The following is a 17,653-nucleotide window of genomic DNA, read 5'->3' as shown; positions in this document are numbered from 1 at the left end:
CGCGGGGTGGGGTCCTTCCGGGCGTCCGCACGTGGCGGGTCAGCCGAACTACGAGTCCCGGCAGTCCCGTTTGCACAGCTTTGTGGGACGTGTAGTTGCGGAAGGGCGCGCCGAGCACTGTGCGGCGCGGGGCCCGGAACTACAGCTACCGGCGGCCCGTGCGGCCAGCCCCGGCCTGCGGTCCGCAGAGCGGCTTTGGAGCTCCATGGCGGCGCCCCCAGCCTCCACTGCCGTCCCCCGCGCGCCGCCGCCCCCTGCGACCGGAGACAGGCTCGACCGGCCGGGGGAGAGAAGCGAGACAGCGCGGGAGGACCGGTAGGCGCGGCGCGCCGAGCGCCGGCTGGGGCCGCGCACGCCCCCTCGCGTCCTCTGGGAGGGTAGGCCCCGCGGAGGGTCTGCGGCGCGGGCGCTTGGGCCCCAAAGCCGCCTAGGCAGTCGCGGCAGGAGGGCCTGCGGCCTGGCGGGGCGGGGCGGAGCTGAACCCGGCGGTGAGGCCGCCCTCGCCCGGCCGGCCGGCGGGAACGGGCTCGCGGGCAGGGCCTGCGTGGGGCCCTCCAAGCGTGGGCGTCGAGTTGGAGGCCCGGCAGGTGGAGCGGAGGCTGCACCTCAAGGTTGACCTGGGTTTCAGCCCCAAGTGGGCGGGCCCTTGGCGCCAGGCTGGAGTGTGCCTGCCTGGAGCTCCGAGGGGTTCGGTTTGTTCTGCAATCAGCACGAACTCAGGCCCTCTACCCCTGCCCCACTCAAGGCTCCAGAGGTCGTGGTTTTGGGGTTGGGGTGGTGCACCGTGCTTTCTGACTGCCCGCCTGGTGTGGGCGACCTTCAAGGTTCTGTGGGGATTTGAAGAGGGGAAGTTGGGGAGGCTGCAAGGCGGGGGGGGCCATTCTGTCACCCTGTCCGGGAAGACGGAATGGCCTAGAGGAAAGGGGCTCCCTCCCTGCTCAGTGCCTCCAGGGCTAGGGCCACCAGGGGGCGTGGTCGGGCAGTGCTCTGGGTCTGCCCCTCGCACTGGCGGGAGGGCTGTCTCCTCACTTCCGGGTCTGAACTGTCTCCTGGGGAGAGCGCGGCGGAGGGCGCAGGATGCAGGGGCCAAAGGAGACCTTGGTTCAAGCCCGTGCGCCCTCCTCAGGATCCGGTGGTCCTCCGGAGGCTGCAGTGTGTGTGCGCAGAGTCCTCCAGTGGGGTCTGGGTGCTGCCAGCCACGTAATTAGCAGGGGGAGGAATTGAGGTGACGGGTGCCCGGCAATGATCCCTCTCCTCCAGAAGCCGCTTAGAGGAAGAGGCGCCTTTTGTCTGAAGGGGCAGCTTGTGTCCTTCCAGGCTAACTCCCAGTGAGTGGTGACCAAGAACCTGGCACAGGGTGATAGTAGGACCTGAGGCTGTGACAGCTGCTGGTCCCAAAGGATCTTTGAATTAGTCCAAGGTCACAGAGGGCAAATTCAGATGAACTCTTGAGAAAAGCACTCCCTGAAGACACAGACTGGTGACAGCTATTCTTGGGCCCTGCCCAGTGCACAGGCCCCTCGTGGTGCCCAAGGAGGCAGAGGTCCTCCCCCAGAGTGGTCCTCAGGGGACAGAGGAGAGGAGCCAGGAGCTTGGAGCAGGAAGCGTGGACCCCAGGGCCCCTCTCCAGAGGCCTACAGGGTCTGCCCCTGGACTTCACGGGCATACATCTCTTCACCTGTTACTCACTGTTGCAGGTGCACTGAGGGCCTCCTTTGTGCTGTTCCTCAACTGTGTGCCCTCACAGCCCCTACACGGCCCCTCTCCCAGGAGACCCAGAGCTGGTATCTAGGCATATGTGCAGGTGGTCCCAAGCAGACTCCCTCTCTTACCACCAGTCCAGCTCTCCTTCCATGTCATTGTGGCCACATTGGAGTGGTCTGTCTACTGTGGCACTGTTTCTTATCTGTTTGTCCTTCTAGAGGGTCAGCCCCATGTGGACAGGGATTGGGACTCTTTCAGCAATGGATAAGCACCTTGTGGTTCTGTTTCTCGGTGTAGTCCAGGTGGAGACTGCAGTCCAAGAAGGCTGGCTGGACCCATCCAGATCAGTGGGAAGGAAAGGGTCCTGCAAGGGGGATTGCAGGGCGGTGGGGCCTGGGCAGTACAAGTCCCTGGGGCCAGTTTTAGCCCTCTTAGGGCTACAGCTTCCCTGGCCCCACAACTCCGTCTGCCCTGACGCTTCTGTTTCTGAGCTGAGCTGGGACCCCCCAGGGCCAGGCCCCAGTAGACCAGTTAGTTCCTTCTCCCTCCTGGCCTCATTTTACTCACCCAGTAACCTGGGCAGGGTGTCAGGTATGAGCGGAGGCCCTGTCCTGGGCAACTCCAGCCTCCCTGAGCGCAGGCTGGCATCTGCTTATCTGCCCAGGCTGCAGTCAGGAGGGATGGGTAAAGCCAGGTCAGTCCTGCCCAGGGGTGCCTCTGCAGGGGGTAGACATACCCTTGCTCACTGGGTGGTCAAGACAGGCTGCCTCTGAAGCAGCTCTCAGGAGCGTGAGCCCGCGTGGGATTTTCTCTTCCCTGAGCCCCTGCCAGCTGTCTCCATGTTGTCGGAAATAGTCAGGAGGAAAGCTGGACAGGAGGGACGGAGGTCAGAGACCTATGGGTGCAAATCCCTTTACAAACTTCAATGAAGACACTTAGCTGAACCGCCCTTGCTGTGGGTGGGGCTGGGCCTGCTCCTCCTCCTGTTGCCAGGCTGGGGAGTGGCTGGGCCCTGTTTGGACGCTGAGCATTGGGTTGCCTTGGGGGACATGCTGGAGCCTACCCGTGGAGGGGGCAGGGCAGGCAGTTATTCTTGGGTGCCTGGGAGGGTAGAGTTTCAGGTTTGTTTATACTTCTAGGAGGCACCTTGGGGCCAGGAGTGGGACACGCAGCTCAGCACTGACATTCAGTAGGCCGAGAGACACCTCAGAGTGCCCTGTCCTGCTGGGGGTTAGGGGTGGCTCTGTAGTCCCAGGCAGACTAGGCATTGAGCGTTTTCCAGGGTGTTGAGTGGTACTCAGGTTCCAGTGGTACTCAGCAAGCCTGGGGCCTGCAACATGCCAGCTGAGCATAGGACAGGCAGCTCGTGCTGTGGGCCAGCCTGAGGTCTACCCAGGTCACAGGCTGTTCTTTTCGTCAGGGTCACAGCTATTAATATCAGGCCAGGACTCACCCCTGCCGGGTGATCCTCTTACACCTGCACCCTCAGCCTCAGCCTCTGAGGCTAGTGGAGAGTGCTGTTCCCTCGGCACAGGGGTTCCTGGGGCCTCCCAGCAGGTGGCCTCTGCCAGCCAGGGGTTGGACCCCACTCCAGCTCCTTAGGTGCTGTTCCACCCAGTCATGGAGGGGCAATTCAGGTGCCTCTGAACTGTCCTGGGGGGCCACTGTGGGTCTTGAGTGCAGTGCGGTGATGCCCTAGACACACCTGGGATCATCCCACCGTCCTGGTGCCCTCTGTGTCCCAGCCATGAGCAGGAGCAGTCCCCCAGCTTACCCTGACATCAGAATCTCGGGGTGCTGGGCCCTTGGAGCAGAAGGCAGGTGAGTGACAGGCTTGGTGCCTCCTGCAGCCATGGTGAGGAGACTCGCCTTCACTGCGTCTTGGCCACCCGCGGCCCTGTGCAGGGTGTGTCTTGTGAGGACATCTGGTAACAGGTGGGACAGAGGCTTTTGGGGGGCCAGGCAAGGCCTGCTGACCTCAGACGCTGGTTTTGCTTGGGGCTGTCAGTCACAGGAGGGTCTGTGTCCGTTGTGCTTCATAATCCTTTGGGCTGAAATTACCTTTTGTCATTGTAGCCAGACACACTCTGTCCCTCTGTGAATGCGGAATGAGGTCTTTGTGTAACTTTCCCATCTTGAAGGTGGTACTGCTGTGAGAAAGGCGTGAGGCTTGCTCTGACAGCACAGCAGGGCTCTGTCCCTGGGTCCCAGAGAGGAGAAGGCTGTGGAGTGGGGCTGGGCTGCAGACCCAGCTTGATGTCATTCAGGCCCAGTGCAAACCAAGGTGGGGCAGGCTTCTGGCAGAGTCATTCCGACCTACTTTCGACTCTTCTCATCACGTGGGCACTCGTGCCTAGGAATTTGCCTGCCCCAGGCTGTCCCTGTAGGATGAGGAGCAGTCGCAGGTAGGAGCCCAAGGGCTCCGGCACCAGGGGCCAGGCCACCGCAGTGGGGTGAGAGGCAGGGGGGTTGAGAACAGCAGCAGCCGCAGGCCTCCGCTGTCCTGGGGCGGCGAGAACGGTCCTAGATGTGTGAGCACGCTCAGTGCTGGCGCGTGAGGGCGCGCTCCTTGGGGTGACAGAGCCCAGACCCTTTGCGGATCAGGTGGTCTGTGTCGGAATTTCCTCCCGGAGTAGGGGCACAGAGGGGAGGGGCTGGCTTGGACTTAGTTCTTTGCCCAGCTGTGGGCCATCAGCCCCCTCAGGGTGTGCCAGGGGCCACAGGCTCACTGTGAGTGGAGTGTCACTGCTTGTGCCTGCTGCACCCATCTCCTGCTTGGTGGTCATGAATGTGGGCGGCATCTGTGGGCAGCTTGTCCACGCCGAGCCAGGTCTCCCACATGCGCTGACAGGCGGCAGTGCTGTGGCCAGCCCCAGGCCTGCCTCAGCCCGTCATCTGGGTGCGCTACTGTGGACGTTGGCACCCAGCTCTGAAGTAGAATGTGCTGGGTAATTGCTGTCCCCAGAGCTGCGGAGCAATGCTGAGCGCAGCCTGCTAACGAGTCCCAGGGCTCACCCCTCGCCGTCCTGATGGCAGAGCAGCCGCAGCGGCCTGTGTTCCCTGTTCCCCAGGACAGGCTGTGTGTCCCCTGCGGGTGCCATGGGCAGCTTTTCTGTCCAGCAGCCATGCTTGGGAAACGAGCCCTGCTGATGGGACTTGTCATGTGTTAGGCCTCAGCTAATTGCCTCCACAGTCCCCACCCCCAGACACCACCCTGCCGGCTCCCAGCAGCACCAGTGCTCTGGAGGACAAACAGCTGGAAACACCAGTGTTCTGAAGCTGGAGTGCTCGGGCTGTCCCAGAGGCAGCAAGGTGCTGATCTTGGCCCTGGGCAAGCTGGCAGTGCCCTCCTGTGGCACTTGCCTGAATCTGGGTTCCTAGCACCCCGTGCCCTTGTCCTGTGGGTTGAAATGGTGACAGGACAGCAGGTTTCAGGGACAGACCATGGCTTGGTTTGGTTTTGGTAACAAAGAGGAGCATTTCGTAAGACATTCACTGTGGCAAAAGCCTCACGTCTTGGCACCCAGGGCAAACTTGGCACATGTGATTCTAGCTTTTTCTGTGCACACATCTCAGACACACTTAACGCGGAGGGATGTCAGGGTGAGCAGCCTCATCTGCTGGTCTTTATATAAATGGATCACATTGCAGTTTGCTTTCTCACCTGACCACACTTCAAGGACACTTATGTGTCTGTACCCTCCTTGGGCTGTCCTGCCCGCATTCCGAGCAGTATTCCATCTCTGGGATTTCAGACCACGGGCTCCCAATCCATGCTGCGGGCAGCAGCCTGCGAGGAGCTGTGCGGTGCACGTACGCGGTGGCCCTCCTGTGCCGGCTCTGTCTTTCCCAGCCTGTGCTGGCCCCGGGCTCTCAGCACAGACTGAGCAGGCAGCAGGCAGCCACTACCTCCTGGCTGGGCTGCTCTGCCAGACTGTCTCCCTAGGTCTGCCCCTGTCTACAGTCACACTGTGAGCCTTTGGAACATAAACCAAGCTGACACGAGGGGTGCTGGAGGGTGGAAGCGGTGCTTCCCCATGGGTCTCATTTCCGAGCCAGTCTGTGCATCACCCCACACTGCTTGGTGATAAGGACTGGATCCCACAAAATGAGGGCTGCCCAGACAGCATCCCAGGGAGACACAGCCCTTGATGGGGTCTTGACTGTTCTTGACCTGCCCACCTCTCATCTCCTGGGGGCACAGGGGCCCTGCCCAGTCCAGATGATTCCCAGTTCACAGGGAAGGAGGAGTAAGGCCAGGATCGCACTCACCCCTCTGCCCCCTGGTCCCTGCCATGGGCTCTCCCTGTGAACCTGTGTGGGCAGTGATAACCCAAGGCCACAAGCCCTGTGATGATGGGCTTCAGGCAGGTCCCTGGTTCCCACCCCAGTCCGCCTACCCTAGGCATTCTGCGTGTCTGCATGGGGGGCGCCCCCTGGACCGGTCATGCTGGGCCCTGTGTGGGGTGGCCTTGGGCCCAAGGAGCCTGTCCTCCTCTGCAGCAGCAACTCAGAGTCCCTGGACAGGCTCCTGCCCCCTGTGGGCGCCAGGCGCTCACCCCGAAAGCGCAGCACTAGCCAGTGCAAGTCCGAACCGCCCCTGCTGCGCACCAGCAAGCGCACCATCTACACGGCGGGGCGGCCGCCCTGGTACAACGAGCATGGCACACAGTCCAAGGAGGCCTTCGCCATCGGTGAGCACAGTGGGTGTGGGTGAATCATGCCAGAAAGGTGTACGTGGCATGCCAGGTGGGCTCCACCGGGGCCCCTGTGGGCAGGCCCGGCTGCCCTGCTCAGGGCCTCTCTACTCCTGCCCACAGGCCTGGGAGGTGGCAGTGCCTCCGGTAAGACCACCGTGGCCAGAATGATCATCGAGGCCCTGGATGTGCCCTGGGTGGTCTTGTTGTCCATGGACTCCTTCTACAAGGTGAGGAGACCCCTGTGCATGAGGCCCTGTGTCTGGGGGCCTGGAGCCCCTGCCCTGCGTGGGGTCTCTGGACCTACGCACCCAGTGCTGCCCGGCAGGTGCTGACTGCACAGCAGCAGGAGCAGGCTGCCCACAACAACTTCAACTTCGACCACCCAGACGCCTTCGACTTTGATCTCATTGTCTCTACCCTCAAGAAGCTGAAGCAGGGCAAAAGCGTCAAGGTGCCCATTTATGACTTCACCACCCACAGCCGCAAGAAGGACTGGGTAGGCATAGTGGGCATGGCCCCATGGCTGCTGCGTCGCAGGGGCCGTTTGAGCAGCTCCATGTTCCTTTGCAGAAGACGCTGTATGGGGCAAATGTCATCATCTTCGAGGGCATCATGGCCTTTGCTGACCAGACACTGCTGGAGGTGAGGGTGGGCTCGAGGCTGACAGTTCTGCTCAGGGTGCTCACCTGGCCCAACTCCCTGCCAGACTGTGGGACTCATCTTAAAGTAGCCTCCTCCAGGCAGGCCTGGCCGCTCGCCATGTCCTGTCCAGTGATGCTGTCACCATGTGGGTGCGGAGCAGCTCCTCTCCTGGGAGTGGGCTGAGGAAGGGGGTCAGGCGCACCTGCGAGGCCTGCCACCCACATGGAGAGAACGGAACGCCCTTGGTGAGGGGCCTTGGGCAGGGAGGGCTTCTGCTCCGGGGTTGGCACCACCCTGCCGTGGCTCACAAGGGAGTCCTGTGCGTGTCCTTGTCCCTCGGGGTAGTTCAGAGGCCAGTGGGTTCGGGCTCAGAGGCCAGGGAGCCCTGCTGCCCCCAGAGCAGCGCTTAGTCTCTGGCCCACCTGCACGAACCTGCTGAGGTGGGGCTAGACCCTGGGCTCGCCAGACTGGAGAACTGCAGTGTGGTGGTGTGGTGGGGAAGGACCAGGCCCCCAGGCCCCGCCGTGTGAGCTTCCGCGAATAGGCTCGCGTGGGTGGCAGCTGCCCAGATGCGTGGTGCCCGCCTCTTTCTGCTTCAGCTGCCTGTGTCTGTGAGATGCCCTTTGACCGAAGCCCCTGGCAGACAGGGCCCCATCATGCATGTACATGCCCCACATGCCCACATCCACACCACACACACAGCCGGCCAGACCTGCAGGGTGCTGTGGGCCTGGTCTGCTCCTGGGCCAGCGTGTGGACTGGAGCTGGTCCCCGTGTCGTCCATGCTGGCCCTGCTAGGGCCCCCCTCAGCAAGGCCTCTCTCCCCATCCAGCTCCTGGACATGAAGATCTTTGTTGACACAGACTCTGACATCCGCCTGGTACGGAGGCTGCGCCGCGACATCAGTGAGCGGGGCCGCGACATTGAGGGTGTCATCAAACAGTATAACAAGTTTGTCAAGCCCGCCTTCGACCAGTATATCCAGCCCACGATGCGTGTGGCGGACATCGTGGTGCCCTGGGGTGAGCCTACAGACTTGCCTGCCTTTCAGGGCTGGGGAGATGGGTGCTACCACTCATGTCACCCTCCTACCCTCTCTTGCCCCAGGGAGTGGGAACACTGTGGCCATCGATCTGATAGTGCAGCACATGCACAGCCAGCTGGAGGAGGTGAGCCGGCCAGGCCGGGGTCCCAGGTCCCTGCAGCCCACCTCAGCCCTACCCTCTGTCCCTTGCTGCCGTCACCCTTAGCCATCTGCTCTTGCAGCCCCACATTACTGCCCCCTGCTGTGTGCTGGCCCTCCAGTGTCCCGGGCCTGCTCAGTCAGTCCTGTCACCCACCAGCCCCCGGTCCTTTGTGCTGGCCAGAGGCAGCTGTGTCCCTGACAGAGTGTGGGGCACAGCAGCGCCCTCAGCCTGAGCTGGGCCGTGATGGAAGGGCATGCTCCCATTTCCCCCAACCCTTCTGGGGGACCCCTGAGTTTTGGCACTAAGTCCCACATCCCAGGCACCATAGGAGAGGTGCCCTGACCTGAGGTCACGTGACCGGAGCTGGCCAAGGGCACAGCCCACCATTCTGAGCAGGCACCCTCCTGGGCTGCTGAGGGCCTGAGGCCTGAGGAACGGGGGCCCAGGGGATGCCCAGGTCAGAGCCGGTAGGGATGCAGCCCCCTTCTCTGACTGGTGGCCGCCTGAGAATGTCCCTCCACGGGGTGTGGTGTGTTCGTTCCCGGGTGGGGGGACCTGGCTGGCCAAGGCACACGGTGGCGGCAGGCTGTGCCGGCTGGTCACTGACACGCCGCCCCGTTCCCTTGTGTCTCCCTGTGTTGCCGTCACAGCGTGAGCTCAGTGTCAGGTAAGACTTCCCACGCCTGTCTGCACAGATGGAGGCATTTCCAACGTCTGCAGGGAGCTCGGAGTCTGGGCTGCCACCCAGGCAGCCTCTTTCCAAACACTGAGGTCTGACCCAGAGGTCACGGCCATCCTGAGCCAGCACTGCCGGGCCCCCAGGGCAGGGGCCACAAGCCTGTCCCTCAGCAGCCAGAGGGCGTGGGTCTCCACCCCCCTGCCAAGTGGGACTCCCCCAGGTGGTGGTGAGGCCCCACCCTCTGACTTCCCCTGCCCACCCTGGCTCTGGAGCCGAGGTGCAGAGAGCAGGGGCGGCCCACAGCTCTGGGGCTGCGTCTCCACCCTGCCTGTGCGAGCAGACGGAGCCCCAGCCCCGAGGGTGCTCAGCACCAGCGGCAGGAGACCCCCACCCCGACCCCCTGTGTTGGAAATGCCTCCCGCTTCCCATCCCTGCATGAGTCTCTGCTTGGCTCCTCCGACCAGGGCACCTGCGGGGCTTGTACATCAAGTTCTCGGAAGCCTTTGTTCTGAGAAAAAGTTTCCAGGGCTTTGTACTCGAAAAAACCTTTCTCTGGCCAGCCAAGGAAGCGGTGGCCCGTGGCCGCTCCCCTCTGTCAGCCCCAGGAAGTGCTGCCGCGGGGCGGGAGGGGTGCCGCCTGCGGCCCGCCCACCCGCCTCTTCTCTTCTCCGGCCAGCCGGTGGCCGCAGGGACCACTGGAGCCCCCCGCTAAATGGTCTTTTTCTTTTTGTTCTTTCCCTCTTTGTAAACCCTTGGGTTTCCTGCCCTGTTCCCTCCCTGAACGTACTCTTCACCTCTTCACCTGGCGAGCAGAGGAAGCTGCGCTGGGATATGTGAGGACAGAGTGCTGCCCGCTGGGGGCCGCTCCGCATGCGCCGCCCCCAGACCCTCCCCTCCCGGGCTCCTCCCCAGGCCCCAAGCCCCAGGCTCGCCTGTCCCCGGCCTCCGCATGTCCCGCCCCCAGGCCCTTCAGGCTCTGCGGGCGCCGTTCCGGACCCTGTCTTCGTCTCTGCATGCCCCGCCCCCGGGCCCTCCTCTCCCCGGGCTCCCTCCTGTGCTCCGCATGCCCGCCCCTCGCCGTGCCCCGACCGCTGCCACATGCCCGCCTGCCGGCTTCCCCCACCTCCCCACTCCAGGCAGGGGGTGCGGGGGCGGCGCCGAGCTGGCTCTGGCTCCCTGAGGGGGTGCGGTCACCTGGAGTGAAGAGTCAGGGCGGGGGTTTGGCGCCAAGGCTCAGCTGTTCCTCCAGCGAGAAGTGCCCTGGGTTTGGGGACCAGCTGCCGGAGGGAGTCTGGGGGGCTGAGACGCGTCTGCGTGTGCGAGGCCCACCTTCCCACTGTGGGGCCCCTTCTGCTTCCTCTGAGCGTGCGCGGGCGACCCGTGCTTGGGCTCACGCCGCAGCTCCTCGCTTCCTGCTGTTGGTCGTCTCCCTGCCTTCCACCATATCCTTTAACCTTTGCTTGGCTGTTAAAGGGTGGGGTCCCCCCGATCAACCACGAGGAGGCGGCCCCCACCCTGCACACCCCGCTGTCCCTACACACAGTCGGGAGTGGGAGGGTGGGGCTCTGGGAAGAGAGAACCCCTCCTGAGTCCCCAGTCGATCTTGTGTCCCCAGGGCTGCACTGGCCTCGGCGCACCAGTGCCACCCCCTGCCCCGGACGCTGAGTGTCCTCAAGAGCACGCCGCAGGTACGGGGCATGCACACCATCATCAGGTGAGGACCTTCCTGGGGGGCTGGGGCAGCCTGGCGGTTCCCGCGCCTTTGCTAAAGCCCGACGGGTCCGCAGGGACAAGGAGACGAGCCGCGATGAGTTCATCTTCTACTCCAAGAGGCTGATGCGGCTGCTCATTGAACATGCGCTCTCCTTCCTGCCCTTCCAGGTGCCGAGCGGCGGGGTGGGGGGGGCGCGGGGGCGGCGGCTGGCTCTGTGCTCACGAGCGCCCCACCCGCTCTCCGCGCAGGACTGCGAGGTGCAGACGCCGCAGGGGCAGGACTACGCGGGCAAGTGCTACGCGGGGAAGCAGGTAGCGGCCGGGGCGCGGCCGGGAGCGGGACTGGGCGGCCTGGGGGCGGAGCTCCGGCCGGCTCAGCCTGCCCCTCCCCCAGATCACGGGCGTGTCCATTCTGCGGGCGGGGGAGACCATGGAGCCGGCGCTGCGGGCCGTGTGCAAAGATGTGCGCATTGGCACCATCCTCATCCAGACCAACCAGCTCACCGGGGAGCCCGAGGTGCGGGGCGGAACCTGGGGGTGCGGGGCTGGGGAGGCCGAGGCATGGCCCTGGCTTTGGGCTGGCCTGACTCTGTGGCTGCTGCAGCTCCACTACCTGCGGCTGCCCAAGGACATCAGCGACGACCACGTGATCTTAATGGACTGCACTGTGTCCACAGGCGCTGCGGCCATGATGGCCGTGCGTGTGCTCCTGGTGAGTGTCCCAAGTGGGCGTGGGCAGCCGGGCTGGGTGGGGATTTACCTGCGGCTCGCCCGCAGGACCACGACGTGCCTGAGGACAAGATCTTTCTGCTGTCGCTGCTCATGGCGGAGATGGGTGTTCACTCGGTGGCCTACGCATTCCCTCGAGTGAGAATCATCACCACAGCCGTGGACAAGCAGGTCAACGACCTGTTCCGCATCATTCCCGGCATCGGTGAGGCTGCCCTGGCCTGGCTAGTAGGGTGTAGGGGAGCCGGCTTGGCCAGAGTCCCCACCACACCGGCCTGCTGCTTTCTCCAGGTAATTTCGGCGACCGCTACTTTGGGACAGACGCTGTCCCTGAAGGCAGCGATGAGGAGGAAGTGGCCTCCACGAGTTAGCTGGCCTGCCTGAACCTCCCACCTGGTGTCCACCAGCCTCCTCCTGCTTCCTGGCCTGTGCTTACTAAATAGAGATGTTAACTTATTTTAATTAAAAAAGATGTTACCAACACAACTTATTTTATGCATTTTGTAAAAGAAGTAAACCTTCAGGAAAACGAAGGTGTGACCTGTTGAGCTGGGGGCATAGGAGGGCTACCAAGGACGGGAGACTTGTTGAGGGCCTTGGCCCCTGCTAGGTTCTGATTAGTGTCTGGCCCTCCTGGCAAGACAGGCATTTCTGCTCTCACACTTGGCTTTTCCTACAGTTAGGCTCTGCCAAATTTAGGAGAGAGCAGAACTGGGGCCTACCCACAGCAACCAGCTCTGCCCAATGGGCCCCTGGGTGGCAGCTGGCCTGGACCTAGGGCTCTGGGTCTCACAAAAGGCAGCCTCTGCAGCCACTTCCCCCTTGCCACCACCTCCACCACATCTGTACCATCAGGGAGCCCAGCGGAAACCGGTGTGTGGGTGGGTGGCTGTAGGAGGGAGTGACAGGCTGGTCCCTGCTTCTGCCAAGAGCCCCAGTTGCAGGGCAGATGGCCAGAGCCTCAGTGGATCAACGGTGCTATTCAGAGCCAGACGCCCATGTCCAGCGTTGCCTTTATGGCTTCTGGGCTTGAGGGTGAAAGCAGGCTTCCCTGGCCCCCTCCAGACAGCCCCATGTATGGCAGGCCTGGATGAGGTGTGTGCACCAGTCCCAATACCTGGGCTGCTGCAGGTGGGCCGTCAGCACCCCGGACCCCCCAGCCCCTTCCACCCTCCATGTCTGGTTTTTTGCTTTCCCTGCTCTCCTGCTCTTGGCTTCCCACACCTCATACAGGCCGTGTCATGGAAAAGCTTGTCATGGGGCAGGGACAGGAAGTTGCTAGGTGGGGACTAGGCCAAGGGCAGGCAGATAAAGGCAGGAGGCTTGTCCAAGAGGTGCCAGGCACCAGAGACAGAGGACTGACAGAGCCCAGAGGTCAGCAGGAGGGGCTTCTCCCCAGTCCGGTGAGTGGACCCCTCCCGTATCGCCATTCATTCATTCTTTTCATGCTATGTCCTGGGACCTGGAGGCTGGGAAGACCTCACTCACTGTCAGCCGGGTTTTCCTAGATGAGGAGTGGAGCAAACAGTTCATGCGGACCCAGGCAGGACATGGGTCATTCTGAGAGGCCCTCCCAAAGTCCAGCTAGGGACTGACAAGCACCATTCATACACATCCCATGTGCACCAGCACAGAGGTGTGCACATGCACACCCACGTGCACAATGCAGCTTGGGCAGGAGTGTGCCCAACTGCCCCCACCCTGCTCAGCCATCAAACCTGGGGGGATCATAATGCCCGCCCTCTGCTGGGCAGAGCCTGGCGGCAGGAGGCCAGAACTAGAAGCCGCATCTCCTCAGGCTGGGGTTCCCCTCCTCTGAGGCAGCTTGAGGGGGCTAGGCCCCAAGTTCTTGGGCCCATTTCCTGCCAGGGCCCTGGGGTTGTAGAAACGGGTCACCTTCCAAACAGCTTTGGGGGAGGATCTTCAGGTGCCGATGGGAAGAAGGGGCAATTCTTTAGGTCCCCAGGAGACTCCCAGGCCAGAAACAGGAGCAGGATCCAAGGTCCAAGACTTCCTTGGGACCAGCATTCCACACAGCTGATGGAGACATCAGGGGCTTCCTTCTAGTTTGGGGAGAAAAGTAGGGTGGCCCCCCTCCCAGGCATGGGTGAGCACCTCCCCAGGAAACACTCTGGCTGGGAGCCATGTGGCCCTGTGCTGCCTTCTGAGGCATCCAGGCTTTTGTGGGCCTAACAGAGGCTGGGGGCAGCGGGGGTGGGGGTGAACAGCAGGTGGCTTGGCAGAGGTGGGGGAGAGCTGTGGGATGGGTGCAGCCTGGAGCTGTCCTCAGAACCATGGGGGACGTATGGAGTGCGGACCAGGAGCCCTCCTCGCACTTACCCACAAGTTCCTGTGACACTCAAGGTGAGGGTCCTCAAGGAGAAAGGCACCTGCTGGTCCTCCACCAGCTGCCTCTGGGCAGTGCCTCCAGGACTGTCCAACCTGAGAATGGTGAGTCTCCAGGGTCAATCTCAGGTTCGTCAGCCCAGGAGGTGCCACCCTTTCCCCAGTGGCTGTCACACAGCCACGAAGGATGCCCTGGCCTGGCTGGAGAAGCTTGGAGAGTCCCTGCCAGGACCCAGGGCCCAGACACAGCATTAGGCACATACGGCTGTCATGCTGACTTGAACAGGTCACCAATGCCCACTACACATGTCAGCAGTATGGGCTGGAGTGCTAGATGCCCTGGCGAATGACTGTGCCCCTCGTGGTGCCTCACCTGGAGTCACCCTGCAAGATGCCTGGGTTTCTGGGTTCCTGGCCTGATGTAGCCCCAAGTGTTCCAGGGTGAGTCCCAGAAAAATGTGTTATGTGTTCTGCAGTTTCCTGGACCAAGTCTACAGATGGAGGCAGCCAGAAAGAACACAGGGGGCTGGGGAATTTCAGGCTATCCAAGGTCAAGCTGAGAGCTTGGGGAGACAGGATGGGGGGAGTGGTGGATTCAGAGGTACAAAGAGGCAGCATGGGGTAGCGAGTGGATTTTTGCTGTGCTTGGGTTAGGGTGAGATGGGATAATTTGCACTTGGAGTTTAGGGACCCAATTCTGCCACTGCCACAGGGTGGGGCCAGGAGGCACTGGGACGGGAGCAATGGCGACTTGAGCAGCGATACGCATGCTGGGGCAGCAGGCTGTGCCCCTAGCTCTGGGTGCGGGTCTTTTGGCGCATCTGGTCACCAACTGGCTTCCAGCTGGGGGCCAAGAACTGGCCCACAACACGTGGCCAAGGGTGGGGCTGACGCTGGCTCGGACCTTCCCGGGCTCCACCGCGCGGCCCCCAGTCCCAGCAAGAACAGAACCAATACGTTAGTGTGCCCACCCAGACCGGAGAGGGGCCGTGTTACACACAGCGAACAGGAGTGCCAGCGCACTGGGGGTAGCTTGGAGACTCCCCGAGTTCTGGGGAATCCGCAGAGAACCTAGGGTGCTGAGCAGGGTCTGTTCTGGGTAGGAGCAGGGGTTCCTCTGAGGCAAGAGAGAGCCGTCCCCGGACTTGGAGGGGGTGGGCTGCCGGGAGAGGGGCCTGGGCACAGGGGCCGCCACAGAGCCGGGTACCTCCCGCCAGGACGGAGGAGCGGGGTCTCCGGGCCTCGGTGCTGATGGGGGCCACGGGGGAGGGCTACCGCTTGAGTTGAGGATTGCCGTGGGCTGCGTCCCCGGGGGACACTGAGGCCTTCGGGCCGTTGCCTCACGGCCACTCAAGGTGCTCACAAGGTTTTGGGCTGGGAAGTCCTCGCACAGCCTCAGCGCCTCGAGTCCCCAGACACCTGCCCCCGCCGTGGGGACCCATTCTGCGACCGCCACTTCCCGGTCATCCTGCAGTTCCTGGAATAAGCCGCTTCACACAGAAGAAGGGCGCATCCCGCGGGCCCTGGGGCGCGGTTTCCGGGGCCGCCCTTCCGCGGTCCAGTCCCGGTCGCCCCGCTCCCAGCCAGGCCTCCTCAGGCCATGGGGCCCACGACTAAGTCCTCGGAGCCAAGCACCGCAGGGGCCGCTCACCTCTGGGTCAGGCCCTAGGCTGCCTGGGGCCCTGGCGCGGGGCGCCTCCGGACGCAGCCCCGCGCTCATCTGCGGGCGGCTGGTCCCTTCGAACCACCTCCGCGCCGCCTGATGCGCGGCGTGCTTGGCTTTGGGCAGGCGGCCCCGCCCCCGGCCCTCCCCGGACCCCGGCTCTGCAGAAAGGACGAGAGGCGGGCTGCCGCCGGGCGGCGACCACGACCTGCGCTGGGAGCCCAGGGTTCCGGGACTGCGCGCGGGAGGGCAAGGGCCTTCGGGAGGCGTTCGCAATCTCTCCGAGGCGCCCGTGGCCCTCAGTCCCAGGGGCGGGGTGCGGGCGGGGGTCGTGGCCCTGGCCTGGAGCGGAGCCGCAGGTCTGCTGCCCCACCCTGGACACGGTCGGCAGGCGCGGCGCGCTCTCATGTTCTCTGTAAGAGTCCCTCACAGGGACCTGAGAATATGCGTGGATTGCGCCTAAACTCAAGGAAACACGCGGAGACGCGAGCTGGCCGCGCGGTGGGCCCGGGGTGACAGCTCAACAGCCGGAAGCCAGCACCACGGGGGTCTCCAGCACGGCGGCCCCCCACGCGACCAAGTCCCGCCGTGCGCACTGCACAGCAGTTAAAATAAACAAAGACCAAGACACAGCCACACAGGTTGATTTTAAAAAACCTATGTTGACTAAAACTCATACTGAGTTACTAGAGTGCAGAACAATGTATGCAAAACCTCAGAAACCAAGGGCGTATATTATTTTATGGATGCTGACACTGGTAGGCAGGGTTTAAAACCATGGACAGAAATGGTCTCAAAAAGGCTAGCGGCCACCACTGGGCTGCAGAGAGGCACAAACTGGTCTTTCCCGTGACTTTTTCTTTAATGGAAAATCTAAAGCAAACTACTTCGTTTGCTCCAACGTGTTTATTACATTTGGTATTTTTATGCTGCTTTAATTTTTTCAAAAATGTTCTTCCCTGACCTAAGACCAGGGGCACAGCACCCCACCCGGAGGGGCCACAGGTACGAGGGGGCATCAGCAGGAAGCATGCCTGCGGCCTGGGCCGGGCTTCTCTGGGGGCAGCTGCTGCCTCCAACCCTGCTGGGCCGGGTGTTCAGACTCACGGGCCCGTGGCGGGCGACCTCTCCTGCCTAGCACCAGGGTCCCAGAGCCGGAGTCTCAGGTCGGCTCCAGACACACCGGCAGGGCCCCACCTGCCCCACTGCGGGCATAAGGGCACACACAGCCAGACACGAACATGGAGGGACACACGTGCCTTGAGGCAGAGGTAGCATCTGCACGAACCGAAGACCAGACAGACTCTTGATCCAGGGGGTGGAAACTGAGCAGTATTTGGGCAGACACCTCATGCTATGGCCTGCACCATGTCCAGGTATGACTGGGCACCATGGCATCTGGAGGATGGACTTTACCTGGCAACGCCAGGGTACAGTGCTGGGGTACCAACGGCTTGGAGACAACCCAGGAAGATGAAATGGTGGTGTCTAGGCATGAGCTGCAGTGTACCCCACACTCATGTCCTGAGTGGGGTGGGAAGCGGGACAGCCCTCGGAAGCCTATCCCCAAGTGGCCAGGACCAGAAGGGGACATGGATGGAGCTGCTTGAGGTTCAGCACAGAACACAGGCCCAGCAATGGTCTTGGTGTGACCACATTTGGTCACTACCCCAGGGGACAGAAGGGGCTGGCCAGTCTGTCACCCCCTCCTACCTTGTGCTGCCAGCCAAAGGTTCAGACCCAGGGCTGGCATGCTCTTCCAGCCAGATGGGCACTAACGGGCAGCAGGATTAAGGGCGGTGCTGTCGTATGAGGTGGGCATCAGAGATGGTCCAGAGGCTGAGGCAGGAGGAGTTAGTGATGGTCAGCCAGGTGGGCAGGAGACTGTAGGACCAGGACTGTCAGCCACAGTTTTGCCTAGACATGCTGCAAGAGGTCCAAGCTGCCCCTGGCCTAAGGATCTCCTAGCTCACATATTGCTTTTCTTCACTCCAGTCTCAGTATTTAGAAGATGGAGATAAACAGAGAGAACCAAAGAGGGGGGCATCCACCCACACGGACTGGGCAGGTAGGAGTGAGGTCCCAGCCCCACATGGACTCAGGAGGGGCCTCCCAGGTCAGCTGCCTCTCTTGTGCTAGACTCCCCAGAACAGGATTCTGCAAGGATCATTACGACACACACCTGGTTTGCAGTGAAAACATTTATTTTGCAACAGTTATCTTTATTTTAGGCCAATATCTGGACATGAGACGACACCCCCATGGTAAGCCACCTTAACACTCCAGCCTG

The 17,653-nt window shown here is 62.5% G+C and overlaps 1 protein-coding gene across 14 annotated transcripts; it reads left to right on the top strand.

Moving 5' to 3' along the window:
- Positions 1 to 81: 81 nt before the first annotated feature.
- Positions 82 to 11,840, top strand: UCKL1 (uridine-cytidine kinase 1 like 1). 14 transcript variants are annotated; one of them, XM_036900794.2, is made up of 15 exons: positions 87 to 315; positions 6,211 to 6,398; positions 6,525 to 6,631; positions 6,730 to 6,900; positions 6,975 to 7,046; positions 7,879 to 8,068; positions 8,154 to 8,215; positions 9,726 to 9,745; positions 10,528 to 10,626; positions 10,700 to 10,793; positions 10,875 to 10,937; positions 11,020 to 11,142; positions 11,230 to 11,337; positions 11,403 to 11,559; positions 11,646 to 11,840. In XM_036900794.2, the coding sequence occupies exons 1-15, from the start codon at positions 206 to 208 to the stop codon at positions 11,723 to 11,725; spliced, it is 1,644 nt and encodes a 547-aa protein (XP_036756689.2). In that variant the 5' UTR covers positions 87 to 205; the 3' UTR covers positions 11,726 to 11,840. The 14 variants fall into 14 exon arrangements, with proteins under 14 accessions (XP_057359192.1, XP_036756689.2, XP_036756690.2 ...); XM_036900795.2 differs by lacking the exon at positions 9,726 to 9,745 and adding an exon at positions 8,884 to 8,900; XM_036900791.2 differs by having other exon boundaries at positions 88 to 315; positions 6,208 to 6,398.
- The last annotated feature ends 5,813 nt before the right edge of the window (positions 11,841 to 17,653 follow it).

Source organism: Manis pentadactyla, chromosome 5 (assembly GCF_030020395.1).
Source record: "Manis pentadactyla isolate mManPen7 chromosome 5, mManPen7.hap1, whole genome shotgun sequence".
NCBI classification, from domain to species: Eukaryota; Metazoa; Chordata; class Mammalia; order Pholidota; family Manidae; genus Manis; species Manis pentadactyla.
This window is presented reverse-complemented; position numbering and strand designations above follow the sequence as displayed.